This window comes from Lethenteron reissneri, chromosome 52 (assembly GCF_015708825.2).
Source record: "Lethenteron reissneri isolate LAM-NWPU_2019-01 chromosome 52, ASM1570882v1, whole genome shotgun sequence".
NCBI classification, from domain to species: Eukaryota; Metazoa; Chordata; class Hyperoartia; order Petromyzontiformes; family Petromyzontidae; genus Lethenteron; species Lethenteron reissneri.
This window is the reverse complement of record NC_083830.1, coordinates 11802498-11814140: the sequence shown is the minus strand read 5'-3', so window position 1 is coordinate 11814140 and position 11643 is coordinate 11802498. Positions and strand designations below refer to the sequence as shown.

At 52.3% G+C, this 11643-nt stretch overlaps 1 protein-coding gene across 1 annotated transcript in view; it reads left to right on the top strand.

Moving 5' to 3' along the window:
• The first annotated feature begins 4994 nt into the window (after window positions 1–4994).
• Window positions 4995–11643, top strand: part of LOC133355755 (wolframin-like) — a 41541-nt gene continuing 34892 nt past the window's right edge. Inside the window, exon 1 of the mRNA XM_061573079.1 lies at window positions 4995–5081. Within this exon, the coding sequence (XP_061429063.1) occupies window positions 5051–5081 (31 nt within the window). The 5' untranslated portion in view covers window positions 4995–5050. The remainder of the gene's footprint in view (window positions 5082–11643) is intronic.

Genomic DNA, 11643 nt, shown 5'->3' with positions numbered 1-11643 from the left:
CCGGGCATAGTGAGTCTCGCTCTGCTCTCTCCGTGAATGTGAACGCAGTACTTTTGGTAGTCACACATTCTTAGGCTATTCGAAGTTGAGGGCTAGGCTTAGGTTTGGCTCTGGCACAAGTGAGCCGGCTCAAAGCCATGCTTAACTTGAGCCGGCTCTGAGCACGGTCCCACAGCCATGCTCAGGATTTTAATAGAGCTGAGCCTGAGCCAAGCCATGGCTGAGCCACTCATGCATTTGTAAAAGCAACTGAGTGCTACAGTCCAAGCCAAAGCTGAACTGTGACAAATAAATACAGCTCTGCGCAAGACTATCATCACCAAGTAAGGGGTTATGTGTCACAGACAGTCTGCAGTAGTTTGGCAGCAGGGACGATGTTGCTATGTGTAACCCCAAATTGAGTAATTTGCAGAAGAGTGTCAGCTTGAGGATGCATAGCCAATGTTAGTACAATAAATCTTGATTTGAAGCTTTCGTGACTGCAGGAATCCATACTCTTTGGTTCTTTCAGTAAAGTCACGTAGGTATAAAATAAAATAAATCACGACGTTTCGGGCGCAACTCAAGCGTCCATCATCAGGTGGGAAGCCTGATCTGCTGCTGAGGCAGAATGTTTTAAATTGTTTGAAATCGGTGTAGCCCAAGGGTCATAAAGAAGTGGGCGGGGCTAGTTATGTTAATGTGAGAAATAGCATGTAAATGTAAGATCGGAGAGCAGCCTCCTCGACGAGGGCACAGAAGTGGCTATTTTAATGTGAGAGATTAGCATGTTCATGGAAAATCGAAGAGTGGTGCAATCCAAAGGCATGAGAGTGCAATCCTTTGGATTGCACCCTCCACTGCCACACGAGTGGCCGTCTTGTGGCCCCGGGCACTGGATGACCTGGCCTTGACCTCCAGCTCCAATTGCTGTAGTGGTGAGATGTTAACTACCTCGCCTGATATACAGGAGGTCGTGGGTTCGATCCCGACCCTGACGCCTGCTGCTGTATATTTGGAGTCTGCATGTTCACCCCGCGGTCGCTTGGATTTTTCTCCGGGTCCTCCGGTTTTTCCCTCCACATTGAATCAACATCGTGCGTTTAGATTAATTATATATCTGCTACCAATTTCCACATGATGACTAGCCACTTCGTTGAACTATAATTTGTGATAGCCAGGTCGCTTCTGAAAAGAGCTATATAGGTCAGTGGACTTTACCTGATAAAATAAACATGTTATTATGCTGGCCGACAATAATAATATGAATAACGTGCGGCGTGTGCTATTGTAGAGACTCGCCAGCATTAATTTTCTGCCACCTGCACTGCCACACAAGTGATCGTCTTGTGGCCCCGGGCACTGGACAACCTGGCCTTGACCTCCAGATCTAATCCCCTTCAGCACCTCGTGTCTGAGTCGGGGTGCTCGTGTTCGACCCCCACAACAATCACAGAGCAATTATAGCGCCGACTAAATCACCGCCGATAACACTATGTAACACAATTTTTTTTCCTGGGTAGAAAGTGTTATTTCGTAATTGCTTACGCCTAAAAAGTATAGAAAATGGATATTATTCCCCACAAACTTTGCTTTGGTGACCAGGACAGTGATATTTTGAAATTTACCTATTTTCAATGAGAAAACGGGCGAATTTGTGTCTTTTCGTTCACAAGTCAGCAAAAAACCATATGAATCAAAATGTATATGTATTTCTACTAAAGTAATTAAAAAATAACTACAAAAGATTTATAAGTGAGTAGTTTCTCGAGATTTACGATCATACTGTAAATCGACCCCCAAATGTAGTCTCCCATCATGTTCTTGTTATACTGTCCTTGGTAGCAGCGTTCAAAGTCCAGTATATCCTGGTGGATGCGCTCGCCTTGCTCCTCCGAGTACACTCCCATGTTCTCCTTGAATATATCAAGATGAGCATCAAGGATATGGACTTTGAGGGGCATCCTACAGCCCATCGTGCCGTAGTTCTTCACCAGTTTCAACCAGCTCCACGTAGTTTTCGACCTTGTGGATGCCCAGGAAGCCACGAATCACTGCGACAAAGCTGTTCCAAGCTGCTTTCTCCTTACTTGTGAGCTTCTTGGGGAATTCATTGCACTCCACGATCTTTTTAGTATCTGTGGTCCGACGAAGACACCGGCTTTGACCTTTGCCTCAGACAGCTTAGGGAAGAAGTCTTGAAGGTACTTAAATGCTGCTGACTCATCTACAGATCTGACAAATTGTTTCATAAGGCCCAATTTGATGTGTAGTGGGGGCATCAGCACCTTCCGGAGGTCCCCCAGTGGTTCCCGCTTGACTTTGTTCCTCCCCACAGAAAACTCGGTCCACTGTGGCCAGTCCCGCCTGTGGTAAGTGCGCCTTGGTGTCCCCGCTGTCCCAAAGGCAAAGATAGCAGGGAAACGTGGTAAAACCGCCTTGGAGACTGTTGTATGTCGGGTCTTGAAAAATTAATTTTAAAAAATAGAAATTAAATGAAGATTGGAAAAATGCGTAAATTTTCGGAGATTATGCAAATGTATGTAATTATGTACTTAAATTATGCTAATTATGGATATAGTCGTTTCAATGTATGCTAATGTATGTGATTGTGCAAATGTGGGCAGTTATGATAATTAGGCTTAGCTTCGTTGTCTAGGTTTGTATTACACTGGTCAACACACTTTTTCTGGCTTTAAGGTAATTTGGGGGTGCTCATTCCAAATCTGGCATCAGTTTTTGTCTATCACATCAGGTTTTTGAGATATCAAATATTGCATTTTCAATAAAAACTGCAGAAGAAAAATATTTAATAAATGTGGATATCTACATAAAATTATATTATAAACACACTATCCTAAAAATACAGCACCATATTTTAACACTAAAGCAGTCACTGACTCGCAACAACTTGCAATCATAAGTGACAGAGTTAATTTCGGGTAAAATCAATGAAAATGGGGTATGCCGATAGATGTGATAGAGCAAATCTGAGATCAGATTTGGAATCAGCACCCTGAAATTAGTCTAAAACAGCTGCAAAAGTCCAGGCCAGAAAAAAATGTGTTTTTTTTGTTGACCAGTGTTATCAGTCGGGATAATACAATTATTCTCACTTTAACATTTACTGATTATGTCTTAGTGTGTTTATGTCAGGTCTCCGAATTCAACTCTCAACGCAGGATACAGTTCTTATAAATAAGATTATTATGCATGAACTCAGGAAAAAACCACTCAGACTCTTTAAGCAATTTTAATTCTAAACAAAAACATAACACTCTAATATGCGAACTCTCATGCTTGGAATTATCCACAGTCCCACTAGGGAAGTTCCCCTCATTGATCCGTACCTTTAACCATCAATGATTACATTGTTAAATTTTTACAAATTTAATAACATAAAATTCCGAGCAACAATTGGCCATCTTACCTTCCAGAGTTTTTTTGCATTGCTCGCAGATGAAATGAGGTGCGCAAGGTTTGTCTTGATCCCTAACGGGCATGCCGAAATATGCCTTGTAGGCCTCACACATCTTAGCAGATGCTTCCACAGAGTGCGTTTTTGCTCTTGTCTTGATAAATTGGCTGCAGACAAAGCAAAATGCGTCTGCCGGATGCTTGCAGCCTCTTGATGCCATCTCAGAAAAATGCAGATATGTATCCACTTAGGCAGCTGGAACTAAACTGATGGACTTAATATTAATATTTACACTGCAATGTATATTACTGGAACGTTCTATAGTGTTCTAGAAGTTACTCCAAGTTTACTCAGCACTGAATCTATCTGGAATGTTCTGGAAAATAGTTACATTTCAAAATATCACTGTCCTGGTCACAAAAGCAAAGTTTGTGGGGATTAATAGCCATTTTCTGTACTTTTGAGGCATAAGCAATTAGGAAATAACACTTACTACCCAGGAACAAAAAAAAGAATAATTGTTACACATTATAATTCAATGCAAATGGGACAAAAGTAACAGCGGCCGAATTAGTGCTGTGACCAGAGCGCCAGTGACAGAATAAGCCGCGCTTCGTCGAGTCTGATCAATAATGACAATGAGACTCCACGCTTCTCTTTGTTTTAAGTGTCAGATGTAATTTGGGTGGCCGCGTAGCACTGTGGTTCCACTTGTACCTCACAACGCGAAAGGACCTGGGTTCGATTGCCAACCCAGGTTCCCTTTTTAGGTGAAATGTCTATATTCTCCCCGTTGTACTGCAGGCTGTGGATAATCGTGTGTGTGAGGCATACAAACACGATGACCCGAGTTTTCCCGCTCATGGACAACACAAAGTGACGATAATTTGAACCGGTTCTGGGCCTCCCCTAGGTCGACTCAGCCTCAAATGAGAACCTGGTGCGGTGTGTAAACATCGCCACGAGGGAGACAAAGGCGACCGGGCGTGGTGTTGGCCACACGCCTAATGAGCTGCGCAGGCCTTCATAGGTCCTCGCTAACAGCACTTGTCCCAAAATTATAAGGCTATAAGGGGATCTTGGTGTTGTGGTAATACAATATCGCAAGACGAACCAGGTTGGCTGCCGATCTCCAACACCGCAGTGTTATTAACCAGGGCAGCCGCGGGATTGAACCGCGGACCTCGGCAACACTTAGGCGACGACGTTTTAGAAATTGCCTTTTGTCAGAGCACATGAATTGAGAAGGGTCATTTCCCGAAACGTCGGAATCGCGTTGACTTTTTTTTGTGCACCACTGCCAACGTAGCGGCAACAATGAACTTTAAATGTGAATTCGAAAATAGATTGAATTTGCTTTATTGACTTCCTGTGACGTTGCTCACAAGCGACCAGCGGATCGCGCCGCCATCTTGGCACGGGCTGTTCCTTGTAGGCGTGAGGTCTCAAGCACGAGACCGCAACAACCGCGTCGCCATCTTGGTACGGGCTGTTCCTTGTAGGCGTGAGGTCTCAAGCACGAGACCGCAACAACCGCGCCGCCATCTTGGTACGGGCTGTTCCTTGTAGGCGTGAGGTCTCAAGCACGAGACGGCAACAACCGCGCCGCCATCTTGGCAAGGGGTGGTGGGAGGGGGAAGTCGGCGGAGTCCCATGGCGAGCGTGGAGCGAGCCGACAGTGAAGGTGGGCGAGGGTGGCAGCTGCCGCGAGTGAGTCTGTGAGTGAGTGAGTCTGTGAGTGAGTCTGCGAGTGAGTCTGTGAGTGAGCGGGTGGGCTAGCGGTGGGCTAGAGGTGAGCGTAGTCGGTTAGCACGTCGCGGTGCGAACCTGGACGTATCGAGTTCGCGGCCACCACCAACAGCGGTGATGGGGAGTGCTGTATCTGAGCCGGTACTGGGGGTTGCCTAGGTCGACTCGGCCTCGTGTGGGCACCTTGTGGGCTGTGTGTAAAGCGGCAGCACTGGAGAGACAAAGGTGGCCGGGCGCGGGGCTGGGCCCCCACCCCCTCGCGTGCCGTGCCGGCCTTCACAGGTGCTGCTTCTCGCTAACAGCACTTGCCCCAACAGTGTTACACGCTATACGGATGAACTTTTTTTGTGTTTCCAGGTGTTGCATCTGTCAGTCATCCCGGTCCACCCAGAGCTCCTGGCTCTGTTCTGTCTTCCTGCCCCGAGCCTGCCACCATCAGTTCGCTGTGTTAATCACCGGGGCTCATAGAGCCAGACTAAGGCTCCCAGAGGGGCCGGTGTTAATCACTGGGGCTCACAGAGCCAGACTAAGGCTCCCATAGGGGCCGGTGTTAATCACTGGGGCTCATAGAGCCAGACTAAGGCTCCCATAGGGGCCGGTGTTAATCACTGGGGCTCATAGAGCCAGACTAAGGCTCCCAGAGGGGCCGGTGTTAATCACTGGGGCTCATAGAGCCAGACTAAGGCTCCCATAGGGGCCGGTGTTAATCACTGGGGCTCACAGAGCCAGACTAAGGCTCCCAGAGGGGCCGGTGTTAATCACTGGGGCTCACAGAGCCAGACTAAGGCTCCCATAGGGGCCGGTGTTAATCACTGGGGCTCATAGAGCCAGACTAAGGCTCCCATAGGGGCCGGTGTTAATCACTGGGGCTCACAGAGCCAGACTAAGGCTCCCAGAGGGGCCGGTGTTAATCACTGGGGCTCACAGAGCCAGACTAAGGCTCCCATAGGGGCCGGTGTTAATCACTGGGGCTCACAGAGCCAGACTAAGGCTCCTATAGGGGCCGGTGTTAATCACTGGGGCTCACAGAGCCAGACTAAGGCTCCCAGAGGGGCCGGTGTTAATCACTGGGGCTCACAGAGCCAGACTAAGGCTCCCATAGGGGCCGGTGTTAATCACCGGGGCTCATAGAGCCAGACTAAGGCTCCCATAGGGGCCGGTGTTAATCACTGGGGCTCACAGAGCCAGACTAAGGCTCCCATAGGGGCCGGTGTTAATCACTGGGGCTCACAGAGCCAGACTAAGGCTCCCATAGGGGCCGGTGTTAATCACTGGGGCTCACAGAGCCAGACTAAGGCTCCCATAGGGGCCGGTGTTAATCACTGGGGCTCACAGAGCCAGACTAAGGCTCCCAGAGGGGCCGGTGTTAATCACTGGGGCTCACAGAGCCAGACTAAGGCTCCCGTAGGGGCCGGTGTTAATCACCGGGGCTCATAGAGCCAGACTAAGGCTCCCATAGGGGCCGGTGTTAATCACTGGGGCTCACAGAGCCAGACTAAGGCTCCCAGAGGGGCCGGTGTTAATCACGGGGGCTCACAGAGCCAGACTAAGGCTCCCAGAGGGGCCGGTGTTAATCACTGGGGCTCACAGAGCCAGACTAAGGCTCCCATAGGGGCCGGTGTTAATCACCGGGGCTCACAGAGCCAGACTAAGGCTCCCAGAGGGGCCGGTGTTAATCACTGGGGCTCACAGAGCCAGACTAAGGCTCCCATAGGGGCCGGTGTTAATCACTGGGGCTCACAGAGCCAGACTAAGGCTCCCAGAGGGGCCGGTGTTAATCACTGGGGCTCACAGAGCCAGACTAAGGCTCCCATAGGGGCCGGTGTTAATCACTGGGGCTCATAGAGCCAGACTAAGGCTCCCATAGGGGCCGGTGTTAATCACTGGGGCTCACAGAGCCAGACTAAGGCTCCCAGAGGGGCCGGTGTTAATCACTGGGGCTCACAGAGCCAGACTAAGGCTCCCAGAGGGGCCGGTGTTAATCACTGGTGCTCACAGAGCCAGACTAAGGCTCCCATAGGGGCCGGTGTTAATCACTGGGGCTCACAGAGCCAGACTAAGGCTCCCAGAGGGGCCGGTGTTAATCACTGGGGCTCACAGAGCCAGACTAAGGCTCCCAGAGGGGCCGGTGTTAATCACTGGGGCTCACAGAGCCAGACTAAGGCTCCCATAGGGGCCGGTGTTAATCACCGGGGCTCATAGAGCCAGACTAAGGCTCCCATAGGGGCCGGTGTTAATCACTGGGGCTCACAGAGCCAGACTAAGGCTCCCATAGGGGCCGGTGTTAATCACTGGGGCTCACAGAGCCAGACTAAGGCTCCCAGAGGGGCCGGTGTTAATCACTGGGGCTCACAGAGCCAGACTAAGGCTCCCATAGGGGCCGGTGTTAATCACTGGGGCTCACAGAGCCAGACTAAGGCTCCCATAGGGGCCGGTGTTAATCACTGGGGCTCACAGAGCCAGACTAAGGCTCCCATAGGGGCCGGTGTTAATCACTGGGGCTCACAGAGCCAGACTAAGGCTCCCATAGGGGCCGGTGTTAATCACTGGGGCTCACAGAGCCAGACTAAGGCTCCCATAGGGGCCGGTGTTAATCACTGGGGCTCACAGAGCCAGACTAAGGCTCCCATAGGGGCCGGTGTTAATCACTGGGGCTCACAGAGCCAGACTAAGGCTCCCAGAGGGGCCGGTGTTAATCACTGGGGCTCACAGAGCCAGACTAAGGCTCCCGTAGGGGCCGGTGTTAATCACCGGGGCTCATAGAGCCAGACTAAGGCTCCCATAGGGGCCGGTGTTAATCACTGGGGCTCACAGAGCCAGACTAAGGCTCCCAGAGGGGCCGGTGTTAATCACTGGGGCTCACAGAGCCAGACTAAGGCTCCCAGAGGGGCCGGTGTTAATCACTGGGGCTCACAGAGCCAGACTAAGGCTCCCAGAGGGGCCGGTGTTAATCACTGGGGCTCACAGAGCCAGACTAAGGCTCCCATAGGGGCCGGTGTTAATCACCGGGGCTCACAGAGCCAGACTAAGGCTCCCAGAGGGGCCGGTGTTAATCACTGGGGCTCACAGAGCCAGACTAAGGCTCCCGTAGGGGCCGGTGTTAATCACCGGGGCTCATAGAGCCAGACTAAGGCTCCCATAGGGGCCGGTGTTAATCACTGGGGCTCACAGAGCCAGACTAAGGCTCCCAGAGGGGCCGGTGTTAATCACGGGGGCTCACAGAGCCAGACTAAGGCTCCCAGAGGGGCCGGTGTTAATCACTGGGGCTCACAGAGCCAGACTAAGGCTCCCATAGGGGCCGGTGTTAATCACCGGGGCTCACAGAGCCAGACTAAGGCTCCCAGAGGGGCCGGTGTTAATCACTGGGGCTCACAGAGCCAGACTAAGGCTCCCATAGGGGCCGGTGTTAATCACTGGGGCTCACAGAGCCAGACTAAGGCTCCCAGAGGGGCCGGTGTTAATCACTGGGGCTCACAGAGCCAGACTAAGGCTCCCATAGGGGCCGGTGTTAATCACTGGGGCTCATAGAGCCAGACTAAGGCTCCCATAGGGGCCGGTGTTAATCACTGGGGCTCACAGAGCCAGACTAAGGCTCCCAGAGGGGCCGGTGTTAATCACTGGGGCTCACAGAGCCAGACTAAGGCTCCCAGAGGGGCCGGTGTTAATCACTGGTGCTCACAGAGCCAGACTAAGGCTCCCATAGGGGCCGGTGTTAATCACTGGGGCTCACAGAGCCAGACTAAGGCTCCCAGAGGGGCCGGTGTTAATCACTGGGGCTCACAGAGCCAGACTAAGGCTCCCAGAGGGGCCGGTGTTAATCACTGGGGCTCACAGAGCCAGACTAAGGCTCCCATAGGGGCCGGTGTTAATCACCGGGGCTCATAGAGCCAGACTAAGGCTCCCATAGGGGCCGGTGTTAATCACTGGGGCTCACAGAGCCAGACTAAGGCTCCCATAGGGGCCGGTGTTAATCACTGGGGCTCACAGAGCCAGACTAAGGCTCCCAGAGGGGCCGGTGTTAATCACTGGGGCTCACAGAGCCAGACTAAGGCTCCCATAGGGGCCGGTGTTAATCACTGGGGCTCACAGAGCCAGACTAAGGCTCCCATAGGGGCCGGTGTTAATCACTGGGGCTCACAGAGCCAGACTAAGGCTCCCATAGGGGCCGGTGTTAATCACTGGGGCTCACAGAGCCAGACTAAGGCTCCCATAGGGGCCGGTGTTAATCACTGGGGCTCACAGAGCCAGACTAAGGCTCCCATAGGGGCCGGTGTTAATCACTGGGGCTCACAGAGCCAGACTAAGGCTCCCATAGGGGCCGGTGTTAATCACTGGGGCTCACAGAGCCAGACTAAGGCTCCCAGAGGGGCCGGTGTTAATCACTGGGGCTCACAGAGCCAGACTAAGGCTCCCGTAGGGGCCGGTGTTAATCACCGGGGCTCATAGAGCCAGACTAAGGCTCCCATAGGGGCCGGTGTTAATCACTGGGGCTCACAGAGCCAGACTAAGGCTCCCAGAGGGGCCGGTGTTAATCACTGGGGCTCACAGAGCCAGACTAAGGCTCCCAGAGGGGCCGGTGTTAATCACTGGGGCTCACAGAGCCAGACTAAGGCTCCCATAGGGGCCGGTGTTAATCACCGGGGCTCACAGAGCCAGACTAAGGCTCCCAGAGGGGCCGGTGTTAATCACTGGGGCTCACAGAGCCAGACTAAGGCTCCCATAGGGGCCGGTGTTAATCACTGGGGCTCACAGAGCCAGACTAAGGCTCCCAGAGGGGCCGGTGTTAATCACTGGGGCTCACAGAGCCAGACTAAGGCTCCCATAGGGGCCGGTGTTAATCACTGGGGCTCATAGAGCCAGACTAAGGCTCCCATAGGGGCCGGTGTTAATCACTGGGGCTCACAGAGCCAGACTAAGGCTCCCAGAGGGGCCGGTGTTAATCACTGGGGCTCACAGAGCCAGACTAAGGCTCCCAGAGGGGCCGGTGTTAATCACTGGGGCTCACAGAGCCAGACTAAGGCTCCCATAGGGGCCGGTGTTAATCACTGGGGCTCACAGAGCCAGACTAAGGCTCCCAGAGGGGCCGGTGTTAATCACTGGGGCTCACAGAGCCAGACTAAGGCTCCCAGAGGGGCCGGTGTTAATCACTGGGGCTCACAGAGCCAGAATAACGGCGAGGGTGGGTGACTGGGCGTCACTGCTGGTTTAAGTAAAGGGAACTGTAGACTTTTGCTACCAATCACTTCCATAAACAGCTCACCACACCCAGAAACTCCACTTCAACCAGACACAGATAATGACCCCCAAGTCGCCTCTAACCGGCTGTTGCGGCAAGTGCTGTTAGCGGGTGGCGCCTATCCAGGTCGGCAAGGCACACGAGGGAGTGGTGTTGCCAGAGGCAGCGCTGTGGCATGGCCACCTCTCAGCCACACGGTCGTCGTGTGTCAGTGCGGAGCTCTGCCACGTGGCCAGGCAGGAGCTCCCCACCTGGGTGCCAAGTCCACCTGGAGCGCTCCGTGTGTTGCCTGCCCCGCGCTCGCTCGCTCGCACCCGGAGTCGTCCACTCGCCCCGTCGCCGCCGCCACCGCCGCCACGTGTCGCGTCGCTCCCTCGCGACCACACGGGGTGCCGGCTCGCGCCGCCCGTGGGGAGGCTGTCCGGGGTCTCCAGTCTCTCTCCTCCAGACTCGCACACGGCTGCTGCTCTCCGCATGGCTGGTGGCGCTGTTCCTGCAAGGACATTCCAGCTGTTGACATTTAGACCTTTTATGGCGGGACCCCGGGGTCCCATAAGCCCCCGGCTCTCGCATAAACATATGTCAACAAAAACTTTGCTCTTTTTCACCAATGGATTTGAAGGATGGTGGCAAGTGTTCTCTTTTTAAACTATGCCTTTAAAACTGAAAACTGCTTACCTGCAGTACCTCTATTTAAATTCACTAAAAAATGTACACCCCTCTTTCAATCATCGGGGTTCTCAGTGTGGATTTGTGAACACATTCTGTAAACAGTACATAAAATAGTACACGTTTTCAATGCGCTGTTCATATTGTAACAAGCGTTTATACCAATGTCCTCTTATTCACATTGATACGAGCGTTGGGGACTATGGCTTCACCGCAAAAAAAAACTATCTGCACAGATGCATATATACGTTCAAGAGAAGTATCAAACAGGAGGAATTTACGGTGCAACGCATCTCATCTGTTAAATATCTGCAGGTAATAGGATTGTCATCGATTGATCCTGGCTGCAAACATTGGTAGGTCACATATACTAATGAAGATAAGAGAGCAGTTTCACTGTATTATGCAAACCGTTATGACAAAGGACTTAAGTGGTGTAGGCAGTTTGAGCAGCTTTGGACAAGACTCATGATCCTGCCCGTACCCGAGCGTGGAGTGCAGCATTCGCTTGTTCAGCTCTTCTGCGCATTCGTCCTCGCCGCCGCTGCGCTTGGACACGACAACGGAACGATCCGCGCCAGGCGGGTCGCGG